Consider the following 16,021-nt stretch of genomic DNA (forward strand, 5'->3'; position numbering starts at 1 on the left):
CTGGAGCAATACGTCTGAATTTTCTCCTGTCAACACCTCCAATTAGGCCGGCTTTTAGAAGCACGGCGGTGCACCGAGGAAATGTGATATTTATGTAAGAAACCTGAGTCATCAAAGAGGATTTGATGATTCATAATTCAGCTGTGAGTCAGAATTAAATCATTCAATCAAGCCTCAGATTTTAGACATTAAAAGTTGTTCCTGGAAGACTCCCAAAGTAAAGTGATTAGCAGTGTTAACATGAGCAATTTGTCATGTGTCACTTGAACTTCGTTTGAAGAAGTTTGTTGTATCACTTAAATACCAACAGTCACTCTGTGCCACAATGGAAATTTAGAACCTTGTTTTACATATTTACAGTCGTTTCAAAAACTACATTCAAATTGCATTGCGTGGTGCGTTCATGTTCACCAAACAAGGATAGGTAAATCACCAATTCTTTCTGATAAAAACATTTAATTTTTACATCTGGGGCACTTCCAGGTCATTATAATTTTTTATTCAAACACCGAAATAATTCTGTTTTAGAGCATATATTATAAGGGTAATCTTCAGAAGAAGAATACCTTTTCTAATTAAAAAATCTCCAGCATTTTGCAATTTATTTATTAAACTTTGGATTGGTGGCATTTAGGCAAAAAAAACCTCATCATTTGCACTTGAACACCGCGTGCTCCTCTTCTCAGTCCTGCGGTAGATTTGCAAACCATGGGACAAAATATAGTGAAGTTTAATGAGATCATTTCGAGGGATAATTGGAGCAGGTAACCTCATCTTTTCTCATAAAACTGACTACTTTTACGATGACGTTTATTCCAAGGTCTGAGTGTTCCTTGTAGGAGGAGAGCAGCACATGATGAGGGCATCATTTAACATCTTGTTTAAAACACCTTTCTAATCTACATCAGGTGTAAATTAACAGATGATATGCAACAAAATTCCAACATATTCCAATTTATTTGATGTTTTCATGGATAATTTAATCAAGGTGATAAACAAACCGGTTACATTTTTACAACTATTTAATCTCAATACTGTATAAACCACCGCTGTAACAAAGAAGCCTATTATCTCTACAAACTGAGTAGGCACCAAACTTACAAAAAAAAATAAAAAATTAACTGATGGACTTCGAAATTCACAGAAAGATTCTTGAAATATAGAAATAAAATAAAAAAAAATTTTTCCATTTACAAATATCTCCAAAAGTCATCCATCCACAATTCCACACAGTGGAAACATCCAGTTAAACAAACATGTATGCACGGAAAGAAAAAAAAATTATGACAGGATTGTTTTTCCTGTCCCCAATAAGCGTTTGGATGTATTAAATAAACCGGGTTAATGCAGTCCTCTCGTGCAGTGATTTTCAAACTTGGCAAACTGGTGAGGAGTAAAATGTTCATTGCAGTTCAACGTCGCCTTATAAATTGTTGCATGTCCATATTTGTTCACACGTTGTGCAAGAAGATAATCCTACATGTAAGAAGAAGAAGCCTTCCTCCTTAGATGGAGACAGACAGGCACATGTTCTTGGCTGTATGTCTTTTTTTTTCTACAAACAATCCGCTCCAATAAGAAAGATGGGGCTCAATGTGACTCAGAGAGTAAAACAGGTTGTCCACCAATCGGAAGGTCGATGGTTCGATCCCCGGATCGGCTGCTCCAGGTCACATGTCGATATGTCCTTTAGCAAGACACTTAAAGGTCCCATTTCGTGCTCATTTTCAGGTTCATACTTGTATTTTGTGTTTCTACTAGAACATGTTTACATGCTGTAATGTTAAAAAAAACCTTTATTTTCCTCGTACTGTCTGCCTGAATATACCTGTATTTACTCTCTGTCTGAAACGCTCCGTTTTAGCACATTTCGACGGAATTGCGACAAAATTGCAACAGAATTGCATTGCTAGGCAACAGCTTGGGTCCATGTGTACTTCCTGTCAGCTGATGACATTCACATACACTGCAACCAGGAAATAAACTGACACATTTTGAATGTTTAGATCTGTGTAAAGGGTCTAAATATTGTATATTTGTGACATCACAAATGGACAGAAATCCTGACAGCTTGTTTCAAATGCAGGATTTCTGAATATGGGCTGTGTGTATTTCCCTGTGGATTGAGTGTTTCGATACTTTCACAGTATTTATATAGGACTTAAGCTGGCTTTATAATAAAAAACTTTTAAACACTTTTTTATAATATGGGACCTTTAACCCCAAATTGCTCTCGAAGGCATAGCCATCGGTGTGTGAATGAATATTTAGATTAGATCCTGATGGGCAAAGTTGGCACCTTAGCAGCCTCTGCCATCAGTGTATGAATGTGTGTGTGAATAGGTAAATGCTGACATGTAGTGTAAAGAGCTTTGAGTGGTCGGAAGACTAGAAAAGCGCTATATAAATGCAAGTCCATTTACCATTTATCTCAGATTCTTGAAACTTTTTAACAATAAGCCTGTGTTACAAATTTGAGATATGGAGTTTGAAAGACAGGCATTTACAAATCAGACAGGATTTAACAATAGATGATATTGAGTTGCATTTTGGAAAATGTAGGATCCGGGATATGTAGGATAGGGATATCGCTGCCCTTCTGTGTAAAATGTTTTTAATCTGTCTTGTTCCCCAATTTAAAGAGGACCTATTCTGCTTGTGTGCTTTTTTCTCCCTTTTTTAGTGTGTTATATAGTTTTTTGTGCATGTAAAAGGTCTGCACTTCACGCCTTGCTTTAAGTCCTGCCTTTTCTTCCGTAACGTGGTGATGTCACCAAGTAACACTTTAAAGAGGACCTATTCTGCTTGTGTGCAAAAGTTGGCACCTTAGTAGCCTCTGCCATCAGTGTATGAATGTGTGTGTGAATACTGACATGTAGTGTAAAGAGCTTTGAGTGGTCGGAAGATGCTATATAAATGCAAGTCCATTTACCATTTACGCACAACATCCATGTGTTTAGTCCAGGTCTATGGATATACAGCGGCACTGTTTGACGCGCTGGATGCGTTTCTTCTTGGTGGGTGGCTGCTGGTCCGGACAGTTCAGAGTAAAAGTCATGGTGGTGAATCGTTTGGGCTTGCAGAAGGAGCAGGACTGGAAGGCGCCCTCCTCTCTGCGGATGTGTCTCGGGATGTAGAAGGAGTTGCACTGTCCGTAGCAGAAGCGGTTGATGATGGTGCGGCTGACGCAGCCCTCCTCGTGGATGGTCTGCTTCAGCGGCTGCGTCTTGCACCAGTCCCGCTTCAGATACTGGCGCTCCGTCACATGCAGCGCTTCCTGGCTGGACTCCAGCACCTCGTCGGCCGGAGAGGACGAGGACGAGGACGAGGACGAGCCTTGTCTCTGCCGGGACCCGGAGCCAGGCTGCTGAGGAGGTTGCTGCTCCGATTGGTTGGGGTTGTTTTTGTCCGGATGAGGGATGGCGCCTTGTGAACCTCGGTTTCTTTTGGACTCCACTGAAGAGGAGGAGAGCAGCAGCACCATGATGAGAGCCATACTGCACAAGATACAAGTTGAGTTGGCCATCCTTTGGGGAGAAGAAGAAAAACAATTCATCATCTACGTTTCAACTCTGGACGCTTTTACGCACAGCTGTCAGAGCCTGTTACGCTGCGTAAAGACGCACAGACGCAGCTTGCAAAACGAGACTGAAGAATAAAAACAACTGTCTAATTAAATTACATCATTCTATTTCTAATTCTAAATTCTGAGTGTGAAATATAATGTATGTTCCCACTTTTTTTTAAGATTATGCATACATTACGCAAAGGGATGGCACCAGATTTAGCCAAAAGCAAAAGCATGTAAACTTTATTATGTTTTAATAAACCGTCTACAATAACATAACAAACATGCAGTTTTATCATTTCTATGAGCCATAAACAGTCCAAATCCACTCACCTGTGCCAGCTTTTTTTGTTAAACGCATGCAAATGAGACTGAAGAATAAAAAACAACGTAACTGTCTGATTAAATTACATCATTCTAAAAATTTGAGTGAGAAATATAATGTATATTCCCACTTTTTTAAGATTTATACATACATTACGCAAAGGAATGGCACCAGATTTAGCCAAAGGAAAAGCATATAAACTTTCTTATGTTTATAATAAACCATCTACGTGTCCACACGTGCACACCAGTGGATAACAAACATGCAGTTTTATCATTTCTATGAGCTTTACGCTTTCACGCACAGCTGTCATAGCTTTTACGCTGCGTAAAGACGCACACACTCAGCTTGCTTTTTTTGTTAAACGCAAAACGAGACAGGAGAATAAAAACAACTGTCTAATTAAATTACATCACTCATAAAATCTGAGTGAGAAATATAATGCATGTTCCCACTTTTTTAAGATTATACATACATTACGCAAAGGAATGGCACCAGATTTAGCCAGACATTTGGTGAAAAATTGTCTTTAAACTTATTTTAAGTTTAGAGAAGTATATCAATAGCACACTTGAATGAGAAAGAAGCGTTGGCATTAATCTTGGCGCTGCACAACTCCGTGTCTAACTTGACTCCAGAATGCCAATCGGTGTATTTACTGCTCACCTTTTTGAACTCTCTGCAGAACCCAAATCAGAGAGTCATGCGGTGGGCTCTGATTTTGCGGTCTTACTTTTTTTTTGGACATTCGGCACATTAAGGGCAAAGATAATATTATGGCGGACGCAGCTTTTTGTCTTCAGAACTTAAGTAGTAATATGTCTCATACACTGTATACTAAACACTATAACTGTCATTGCAACCGGTCACTGCATCCCAACAATTAATGAGTTTGAGTATCCCTTACAAATGTCCTTCAGTTACCAGCAACTCTCTGAAGACACTAATCATTTCACTGTAATTGCATGTCTTAACGCTGATCTTTGTGAATTGGACTGTTTTGCAATGAGCCAATTTTTCACCAAATGTCTGGCATATAAACTTTCTTATAAGTTTAATAAACCATCTGCGTGTCCACACCAGTGGAAAACAAACAAACATGCAGTTTGATCATTTCTATGAGTCATAAACCAAATAAAGTTCAAATGTAAGTGGATGTTATGATCACAAACAGTCCAAATCCACTCACCTGTGCGAGCCTCCACTGCACCAAGTGTAATGATGTGATCCTCCCGATGTGATGGGCACCTACTGCTGTGGGCTGAACACTCGAGGGTCTGTGGATGGGTGGGAGACTAACCTCTCCATAGACAGAGGATCAGGAGCCAGGAGGGTTTAATAGAAATTGCTGCAGCGCCGGACTGTCTCCCTTTTAAATGTCTGCCAGCTGAGATGTGCACAACACTTCCCTCTACATTATTGGCTGAGCGAGATGGAGAGAAAATCAAAACTATCCGCCCACTCAACACTTCTCCATGAACCCACTGCAAGAAAACAGACAACCGAGGAGAAGAGAGAGGGCAGGGAGGAGGAGGAGGAGGAGGAGGAGGAGGAAGAAGAAGAGGAGGAGGAGGAAGAAGAAGAGGAAGAAGAAGAGGAGGAGGAGGAAGTAGAGGAGGAAGAAGAAGAGGAGGAGGAAGTAGAGGAGGAAGAAGAAGAGGAGGAGGAGGAAGAGGAGGAGGAGGAAGAAGAAGAGGAGGAGGAGGAAGAAGAAGAGGAAGAAGAAGAGGAGGAGGAGGAGGAACAAGAGGAGGAGAAGGAGGAGAAGGAAGAAGAAGAGGAGGAGGAGGAGGAAGAGGAGGAAGAGGAGGAGGAGGATGAGGAGGAGGAAGAAGAGGAGGAAGAAGAAGAGGAGGAGGAAGAGGAGGAAGAAAAGGAGGAGGAGGAGGAGGAGGAGGCCTCAAGTTTATGCGCAAATGGAAAAAGTAAAAGAGTTGATTTGTTTTTGAATCAAGAGGAGGCATGATAATAACACTGTGCAATAAATCACTATTGTAAAACTAAGGAGGCGTTCACTGTCCTCTCGTAAACTATGAACACGCCTGCAAATCAGAACGGTTGATTAAAGCACACCTGTGAATCCTCAACATCATTATCATTACAGCTGAACAGCAGAGACATCAGGGAACCAAACAGGCTTTTCAGCATGTTTAATAGAAAATGACAACATTTTCTCAGAAACAGAAGATTGGGAATTTCGTGAACGCAGGTACTGTATATAAATACAATGTTCCTTGCTCCATTTGATAGCCTTTTAATTATTGTACATGTCTCTAATATAGGCCTCGTTTACGCATGCCCAAATTAGCCTTCTGAGCAATCTGAGTTTACTGTCTTTAAATCTTATATAAGCCCTATATGGTCAAATTAATGAAATAAAAAAATATCGGTACTAATTTCTAATGAGGCACCTTTTATAAATGTATAACTTAGGCTACTAATGTATTTTTTGTTAGTTATTCATATTTTACTAATGCTTTTATAAATCAGTTTAAACCAATCTTATTAGCAACTTATGGGTTGCCAGGTTGTGAAATATCCCTCTGGCTGATGTTGTAGTAAAATGCTGTTATATACAGTATGTTGGCAGTCTAATAGTATATGTTTGCACTAATAAGCCACAAAGCTGGAGATATAAATGTTTATAAGTTGATGATAAATTGATTTTGGTCCAGATACTCTGCAGTTTTTTTTTTCCAAAAATGGTTCATTAGTCTCTACTTGATGAATTAAATAAATATCTAAAAAGAAAAAATCAAGTGCTCTGCTGAAGTAGGATGATCACCGGCTAATGTTTTTTTTTTCACAACCTGGCAACCCAAAAGTAATGACTCATGATCATTTCACTCATGCTGCTATCCACCTGGCACTTTACAACCACGTGCGATACTGATTATTTATCCTTATACCTAGTTTTATATTAATATTCTTATTTTTTTTCATTGTAGTTTTTATTCAGTGTCCTGTATTTCCTTATGTTAAATTTGCACCAATAAAGTGGAACTTCTATTTTTTTTGTATGCAGAACTTACAATGACTACAAAGGCATCTTGATTCTGATTGTGATTAAACTTGGATGTGTAAAACATTAGTAAATATAAAGTCATATTTCAGCCCTTATGATATTGTGGAAAGTGAAACCCCAGCACCCTCACTGCTGTTGGTTCAGGATTAGAATATAATAGGCCAAACATTAAACATGCCTATTATCTTTAGAACATAACTAATTGTACCGTTTTATTTACATATAAATTACTGGATTTTTCCTTACGTTTCTGATATTTCATGTTTGATAAAGGTGAATATTCATCTGCTGAACACATGGCCTCTGTCCAATTGCCTAGTGTGCCATATTTATGCGTCATAACGCAACGCCTGTCACACCCATGACACAAATAGACAATAAGCTACAGTCACTGCAGTGATATTAATAATAATCATATTAATAATAACAATAATAATAAGCTGCTGCAGTAACAGAGGATTTTAACACTCAACTCCAACCTCTCCTACTGCACATGAAAAGCAGGCTGTGGAGGAGAAATGTTAAAGAATGATTGTGACCTTCAGCCACTCACTGTCTACTCTTCAGATCCTTTACAGGAGGGGGAAAAAAACAACCTTTTTCATGTCAACATAAGTCACTGAGCCAGATCCATGCAGCCTTTTAGTAGCTGGGAGTTTCACATATCTACACTAAGCAGAAGGCACATTTTATTTTTATTTTATGAAGGAATCTCACACAAATCATATTTTTTTTCAAATGTACCAGAACCAACTTTGTTCAAATAAATGCTGTTATATCAGGATATATGCAACAGGTCAGTCTGGGTTTTTGACAGAGTAAATTCCTGAGCCTTATTGAACAGGAACATGTTTAACTGAACTTGTCAGTATAGTATTGTTTAAGCAGTGGTTGTATGACTCCCCCTTGTGGCTAACTATTGATGCAAACCAGAAGAATTGAACTTGAGAGAGAGGTGTAGGTATATACCATTTGATTTTATTTATCTGCAGCAGTTCACATAGCAAAGCATTTTATTGGCTGATGATTTTGAAAATTAACGGACTGCGATAGACATGATGATGTGATCAATACTGCTTGGCTTTTTTTTTTTTTAGCTTATAAAATCCAACAAAAAAAAGTGCATTTTTTTAAACTTTCTGTTAAAAAAATATCGTGTAATTTAAGAAACGGCTTCAACTTCGGTAAACAGTTTTTTGTTTTTTTTAAAGACGTCTAACTAAAGATTAGATATAAAAATGCATTAAATAAAAGCATAAGACTTGATCTAAACATTTCCAGTCATACCGTCAATCACATTTCACATCATTTTTAGCCTGCACACTACAAAACTACTAATAATCCTGTAAACCGATACGTCTCGATGTTCAAACTTGTTTTACTAGAGTAAAAACAAACATAAGGCGTATGACCATCTCCCATTAAGAACCCTAACGCAACACAAGCAGCACCTACCGTAGCTAAAAAATAAATTAAAACCCCTGAAAATATGGATAATATGTTTTAATGTCATGTAGTCCTAGCAGACGGAGACCTGCATAGTGAGGAGGAAATATAAAAAAGATGTTAAGCTATAAATCTACAGGCTTGGTGGCGGACAGCAGCTGTACTTGGTTGAGTGGGTTTCTGGGTGAACCTCTGTAGTAGTTCATGTCCTTCTCTACTACCTGCTGCACAAGACGCTTCTGGGCTCCTGGTGGATCGGGGACAGAACAGTCCACTTTGGTCTTTGGTTGGACCTTGTTGGTCATGTCGGCCAGAGCGCAGGCCTTGGCTTTACGGGCCAGGGTGCTCGGCTTTTTGGGTGGGACTGGAGGCGGTTTCTTTATGGGACAAACGCTGTTGGAGCGTCCCCGGTGAGGCTGGAGCTGTGGGTGTGGAGAGAGGCCGCTCTCCAGGCTCACCGCCTTCACCACCGGACTGCTCTGGGTGATGGCGAGCTCTGCGTTTCTTATGGGTCTCCTGCTCTCCCCCAGGAGAGAGTTTATCCGGCGGACGGCCTGACGCACGGGGGTGCGCTGGAACTTGAGCGGGGATCTGATGTGTTTGGCCTTGGGGCCTCTGGGAGAATGAAGCGTGAGCTTGTTGAAGTGATGGATGTGGTCCGCCACCCGGCGCTTCTCGGTCTCCAGGCTGCGCGGTGAGAGGGGCTGCTGTTGCTTTTGGACTTTGGCGCCACTCTCTGGGGAAGATTCGTTTTCTTCGTGTACCACGTGGACTACAGGACCAATTCTAGGAGGCGTACCAAACTCATCTCTGAGGCCCAGCCTGTACGGAGTGGACTGAAGCCCAGAGGAGACGCCCAGTTTGAAGAGAGCGGGACTCTGGATGTCCAGAGCGTCAATCAGCCGGCTGCAGTTCACCTGCTCTACCTCTCCTTCGCTGTCTCCCACCATGGAGCTGTTGTGACTGCTGATGGGAGCAGCACAGAGAGAACCTTTATCAGCTGCTGGAGTACAGTACACACCAGGCTCAAAAACTATGCTGTCGATATGCAAAGGGGATAAAGCGGCGATTTCAATCTGGCTAAATGTAATGTTCTGTTCATAAGCCAGAAGACTACGCTGAGGTGGGAAGCTGGAGGGGGTGTCCACAGACAGAGCTTTGACTGTGTGAGTCTCTGGTGGAGGGACTAGTACGATGTCTGGTGTTTTTGTTGGCCCCGTAGAGCTGCAGGCTTCCTGTAAGACAGACTGGAGGTCGCTGCCCGACTCTGTGAAGGCCTTCTTTATTTTCAGCAGGGTGGGTCCGGTTTTGGCTTCAGTGATGGAGCATTCGCTCTCCAGGCTCTCAGCGCTGGAGGCACAGCACAGCTTCTTGGGAAAGCTGGTGACTGCTGGAGGCTTTGACACGACCATGGTTGGCTCAGATTTGTAGTTGCTCTTTAAGCACATGCTCATGGGGGTGTCTGTGAAAGAGCGTCCGCTGAAAGCCTGGGCTCCTACGGGAGTCTCCCCGCTCCATGAGATCTGGTGGACACTCGAGTCACATAGAGGGGTCAGCAGGTTGTCTTCAGACTTACTGATGTACTTGGAGCCTGTAAAACAAAGTGGGATATTACAATTCATAAAAGACTGCATTTGTAACATTACACTGTAATATATGATTTCTTCATTTGGTACTCACTCTTGGATTCTGCTTTTCTAGGCAGAACTGACGGACTGAACTCGGTCTCTTTGGTGAAATGGAAAGTGGTGGTGCTCTCCTGAGAGGCAAGTCGCCAGCCTACGGACTCAGATCCCTTTATCACCAGCATGAAATGAGAAATGAAAGAAACTTGAGGGAGGAAGAAGCTTTAGTGTATTATCATTTTGTTAAAAAGGAGCCCAAAGGTGTCACCCAAAATGTCATATTAATATGTTAATTCAGTGATTGTTGTGGTTAGTTCTTCAGAATCACTCAGAAGAAACAAGATATTGGATTTGTTGGTCAACAACTTTTTATTAAGTCAAGAATATACATATACTGTATATCTATAGAGCATCAGAACATTATGCAACCAACAGCTCACCACATGTACCCCAAAACAGGTTACAATATATTCTATGTATACACTATATAGTTAAGGGCTGCAACTAACCATTATTTTCATTGTCGATTAATCTGTTGATTATTTTCTCGATTAATTGATTAGTTTTTTCGTCTATAAAATGTCAGAAAATGGTGAAACATGTCAATCAGTGTTTCCCAAAGACGTCCTCAAACATCTTGTTTTGTCCACAACTCAAAAGATATTCAGTTTAGTGTCATAGAGGAGTAAAGAAACCAGAAAATATTCACATTTAAGAAGCTGGAAGCTTAAAATATTACTCGTATTGATTATCAAAATAGCTGGTGATTAATTTAATAGTTGACAACTACTCTATTAATCAAATAATCATTGCAGCTCTAATATAGTATATAATCACATTCTTTCACCTGAGTGCTTAACATAGTAAATCACAGGACATATCCTATGGCTTTGTACCATACAAGTAAGAGCAATTCATTTTGTAATATTCCAAAATGTGAAACAACAATCCACATTCTTTTTAAACCCGTGCATGCATTAGTTTAAATGTATTAGATACTGAAAGTAAACTTTTTAGTGTTACACAATAAAAAAAAAGTGCTAACGTGCAACACTTTACCCCGTTAAAAACCCCCAATGTGCAAATGTTACTTGATTTTTTAATACAGTTAATTGCAGCATATGCATGAATGCAATTGTTCAACAACATTTTTCATTGTCTCTCTGTAAACCAGATAAGTGGAAAGTCGGTCGGGCAACCACACTTACAGCCTCCTTGCTGCTCTTCCCCAGGCTAAAACGCAGGCGCAGAGATTTGCGCGGTGCTTCTTTTTTGCCGACTTTAGGAGAGAAGCAACCGGCTTTTCCAGATTCAACTCTGAAAGGGATAAACGTTCAAACAATTATCAGCATAAGATGTGCTAAGAGTGCCGTGTAGCTCTGAGAGGTTAATGTTTTACAAACTCTTATCTCTTATGGCTGTGAATATCTGTTACTGCACCATACTGTCAGTGTAATTTCTATATGGTAGCACTTAAATACAAATAACATAATTGTGAATGTGTACCTGTTGACAGCGTGTCTGTTGCTAAGTCGTCGGCTCTTCCTCATCACAGAGACGGCCGACTGCCTTCTAGACTTCCCTGCTGATGACAGCGTATTGTGGGAAGAGTCCAAGATCCCCGGAGCGCTGTAAGCTATAACATATAAAAAGGGAGGAAAAAGATGTACACTTAACCGCAGGCTTTAGAGACGGCCGAATAGTTGATACCCGTTTGATCAAACAACCATCAATACCTGATCCAGGAGTGGAGACCCCGCTGAACAAAGTATTGGGAAGTAATTCAATCCCAAGGGTCTTTTTCACAGATCTACGTTTCTTGTTTGAGAATCCAAAAGAGTGGCCAGATTCCATAGGTTGTTTTCGCTTTGAGGTTGGTGTTGCAATCACAGGAGTGGCAGAAGAAAAGACTGGCAAAATCACAAAAGAATTAATATCTTCAAATGTATAGTATTTTTGTTATTTTATATATTTGATCTGTTTTTGAAAGACGATTCTGAGCCAAGGCACTTGGAAGAATTAGCAGGTCTCGACTGAAATTTGTGGATGATGATCCATGCAAATGACGGGCAGACAGGCAAAGAAAACAAAAGCAAATAGACATTTGAAACAAAGCATAATTTCATATTATTCACACCCATTTTTCATTATCAAGGCAAATGTGAATTTGCAAAAAGCTTGTTGTTTCACGAGCGTAGCAGATGGATTGGTACAGTATCGTCATGCTATACGACAGGCAGCATTATTACCTACCAAGACTGTCTGACTGGGGGGCTTTTGTGGGTGTTCTATTAGTTTTTATCTTATTCAGAGCACCATTGACCAAATCTGAAATATGAGACAAACCGAACCATATGAACAGTATTTACTGACTAAAGCTGCTTCAAAATGACATGATTTATTTACAGATACGGAGATACAGGGCTCCATTTTACTTGTTTGTTTAATGTCTCTAGATATGTCCAGGGGGGTTGCACCAGTGCAACTGGAGTCTATCTGGCCAACCAGAGATTTGAGTTAAATCTTTGCATGCAAATAAATAAATAAATAAATCTCTAATGATATAATCTTACCTCCAAAGCTGCGTCTGTGTCTCCTCTTCATCCCCGAGTTTAAGTCCAGCTCCTCGAGTCCATCGTGAGTAGGGGACAGAATGCCCGCCTCGCAGCCCATCATGGCTGGAACTTTCTCTAGAAGAAACTGTGGTAACACACCTGGGACACACAGACAAAGCCAAACGTTTAGTGCTAAAAAAGCTACAGACACAAAGATGACCTGCAGGTAAGATGCCTCAAGTTGTACCAAAGTTGTGAGCATTCTCGATGAAGCAGTGCACTGTGGCTGCCTGCAGCTTGAGGCGTCTCTCGGTGTTGGCGTTCATCTTCTCTGTACCGTCTCCAGCGTGGAGGATGTTGGGAGCCAAGATTACAGACAAGTTACTGCTATCCATCTTATTCTCTGCACTCCTGTGATTTAAGCAAAGAAAAAGAATAACATATTTAATAGTAGATGGATGTTTGTAAAAAAATCAAGAGGAAAAAGAGATGTAACTTAATAATTCTGGTACCTCTTAGACACATTCTGGAGGAAGTCAAAAAAGTGACGCAGGGTGCTTAGGTTTTTGTCGGGTAGCACACAAGACAGCAGCATGGTGGCGGAGGTCCTGTCCTCCTCGGTGGGGAGCTGCTGGGCCTTGAGAAAGGCCTCCTGCAGCTCCGCGGGCAGCACCGGCTCTGGCAGCTCCCTGAAGAACTGCTTCACTAGGCCGGCCACGTCACAGGGAAGAGCAGTGGACAAACACTCCTCACCCGTGTCCAGTCTAGCCTGGACAGACAAAACACAGTCTGAAAAACACTGTTTTGTGTTAGACCCTTCTCGGGGTCAAGATGCCTCAGTGTATGCAAGGTCAACTTTAGCCATCACTCACCCTGAGTGCTTTCAGGCGGACGACAGAGCCCGACTTTCTGAACAAGCCTTCCGTGTCAATATGTGCCAGCAGTATCATACATGCGTCGACCAGGAAGCTATAAGAAGGCAGGGAAATACCATTAGAATAAAATGTACAAGACAGGACAAGAAATAACTTGCCAACGGCCCAGTTAAAATTACATAAGCATATCCACTTGCCTTGGCACGCTCCCGCATTCCATATTATAGTACGGCAAGGTCTCCAGGGATACTCCAAAAACCTTCGTCTGAGGGAACAATCAAACAATGAAATATAAAAACATTAACTGCTAGATTTTAAACAGGAAGTCTAAACAATAAGAGAAAAAGCCCAATCAGCTGATAAATAAGTATTAATCCAAGTCTAACTCTTGGACCTGCAGCGTTTTATTTTACCATATTTATCAAAATGCTTAAGAGTCGTCTGACAGGAATTTCGCTGCCGCACATTCCTGTGTTTAAGAGAAGGGTGATGAAAGCTACAACTGACATTTCATGCTGGTTTTAACCTCAATGATCTGGCCTTTGATTGTCTATTGTTTTTCAGTTCCTGATTTCTTCACCTAGTCTGAACTAAAGTTTTGTGGCATTTGTTTTCTATTACCACATCTTAGGGCATTCCCTGCAACTGCGGAAGTTGATTTGAAAAGTCACAACGTCTGTTTGCAACATACCTTGTGACTCCTGTGAGCCACTTACGAGAAAAGTACACAAGAAGAAAAAAGGACCTTTGGGGTTATTAAATGAACTGTAATTAAATTCAGCAAGGTATAAGTTTCTACTGCCAAAATGTCCCAAAAATCCATCACAACAAGGTGCCATAAAGATTTATGAGAAAACATAGCCCTTTTGTGCTTTGCTAGACTTGGCCTTCTATGACTGGTAAAGAAGTTTACGGTGTGAATAATCCCGAGAAGAGCCAAACAAAGCATCTGCAGTGACTGACATGGGCGACCACGGTCTGTTAACAAACGGGTCTCATCAATGGGGGCAAGCTGTTCAGTAATATGCTAATTTGATTCAATTGCCTAAACAATAGTGGGTCTGAGGCTGATACTGTGAACTTGTTGATTCGTTGTATACTAGGTTTATATCCAGATAACTTTATCGTTAGCTCTAAACAGTTCATTTTAATTGACTTTGGACTCCTGCAGGCCAGGAGAATGATAGCTCTGTCTTGGAGAAAAATGGATTTACCTTCGATACATGTATGGGTGAGGGAGATGGCATCTTGTGTTGTACCGGAGAGATTCTCATACATAACCAGAGGAAAAGCAGCAGAGTTTGAAAAAGTGTGGAAACCTTTGTTGGAGTTTCTTGGACGTCAAGGAAGCAGAGTCAAATTGAAACTGCTGTGTGTTGCTGAGTACTGTTTTGTTTTGTTTTTAAATTTGTGTTCTTCTTTTTGAGGTATTTATCTATTTTGTCTTATCTTTTATTTTATTTGTTTTCTTTGTTAGATAAGTGAAATATATGAAATGTCATGTCTCTCTTTCTTTGAAATTCTGACTAAACATTTCATTGTAAAATGTTATTAATAGATTTAGTCTGTCTCTATGTGTATATATGTCTATATGTAAAATTCAATAAAAATATTGTTTAAAAAACAACAACAAAAAACTTGTTGATTCGTGGTTTGCCATAATAACAGATTGTTCAAGTCCAAAAGTTTCAGTCACTGTAAATGAAACGCAAGTAATCTGTGCCGTACATTGGTAGATGATATGTTCAGGTGGAATTTCATTTATTCATTCTCACTGTGCAATATCATTTTTCCACTTGTGCAATTTTGTTAACAGTCTGTTTATTGTCAATACTGTATATACTGCTCTTATTTCTATACTTCCTTCTATTTAAATGGTTCATATTTTGTTACACTTTGTTTACAGTGTTAGCTGATGCATCTTGTTTTTTGCACTATCCCCTTTGCTGCTGTACACTGCAAATGTCCCCACTGCATGACTAATAAAGGAATATCTTATCTTATCTTAATTTGTTCTTTAAACTTACCGAGTTGCTGGTTGTTGTCTTACAGCTGGCTGCTTTGTTTTTGTTCCAGTTCTTTGTCTTGATCCCAAACGCTGCTCGGAGGTGTTGCACAGCCACCAGACGCATCACATTTCTCTCCATGACTTTCATTTTAACACTCCTTTCCTGTCCTATCTTGCAGTTTGATTCACTCTCTTCTGACCCTATAGCCTTTCTAACTTTATCACCAGATACCTGACTCTAAGTCATCCTCAGGTAGATCTTGAACTGCTCACAAGACGCTTGATCCTTAACTGTACCCTCAAAGCTACGCAGTCTCAATGAGATGTAAACGACCTGACGCCTCCAGCTAGCTTCGTGTTGCGGTTAACTACAATGCAGTTGGCAAGCCACATTAGCTCATACGAAAAACAAAACAGCTTATCGATGTCACACGACTTACAGTTCGTGTTCACCTCTTCTCAAACCGAAACACCGTGTGAATTACATAGATTTAAGTCGTTTTCTAGCTGGTTAACTGCATTGTGGTGTGGTTAGCTCGTCAGGTCGGTTTCCACGCTAACTGACTGTTTCCGGTTGAGCATTCAAACAGAGGC

At 40.5% G+C, this 16,021-nt stretch overlaps 2 protein-coding genes across 4 annotated transcripts; both read right to left on the reverse strand.

Moving 5' to 3' along the window:
• Positions 1 to 940: 940 nt before the first annotated feature.
• Positions 941 to 5,367, reverse strand: grem1b (gremlin 1b). The gene is made up of 2 exons (XM_074661383.1): positions 5,083 to 5,367; positions 941 to 3,527 (listed from the first exon to the last, which is right to left on the reverse strand). Exon 2 carries the CDS (start codon positions 3,524 to 3,526, stop codon positions 2,957 to 2,959), a length of 570 nt encoding a protein of 189 aa, XP_074517484.1. The 5' UTR covers position 3,527; positions 5,083 to 5,367; the 3' UTR covers positions 941 to 2,956.
• Positions 5,368 to 7,876: 2,509 nt separating this feature from the next.
• Positions 7,877 to 16,010, reverse strand: arhgap11a (Rho GTPase activating protein 11A). 3 transcript variants are annotated; one of them, XM_074661380.1, is made up of 12 exons: positions 15,447 to 16,010; positions 13,617 to 13,684; positions 13,417 to 13,513; positions 13,057 to 13,313; positions 12,792 to 12,955; positions 12,563 to 12,703; positions 12,243 to 12,317; positions 11,726 to 11,899; positions 11,496 to 11,625; positions 11,198 to 11,306; positions 10,045 to 10,159; positions 7,877 to 9,955 (listed from the first exon to the last, which is right to left on the reverse strand). In XM_074661380.1, exons 1-12 carry the CDS (start codon positions 15,573 to 15,575, stop codon positions 8,490 to 8,492), a joined length of 2,925 nt encoding a protein of 974 aa, XP_074517481.1. In that variant the 5' UTR covers positions 15,576 to 16,010; the 3' UTR covers positions 7,877 to 8,489. The 3 variants fall into 3 exon arrangements, with proteins under 3 accessions (XP_074517481.1, XP_074517482.1, XP_074517483.1); XM_074661381.1 differs by lacking the exon at positions 12,243 to 12,317 and having other exon boundaries at positions 15,447 to 16,008; XM_074661382.1 differs by lacking the exons at positions 11,726 to 11,899; positions 12,243 to 12,317.
• Positions 16,011 to 16,021: the final 11 nt, after the last annotated feature.

Source organism: Sebastes fasciatus, chromosome 15 (assembly GCF_043250625.1).
Source record: "Sebastes fasciatus isolate fSebFas1 chromosome 15, fSebFas1.pri, whole genome shotgun sequence".
NCBI classification, from domain to species: Eukaryota; Metazoa; Chordata; class Actinopteri; order Perciformes; family Sebastidae; genus Sebastes; species Sebastes fasciatus.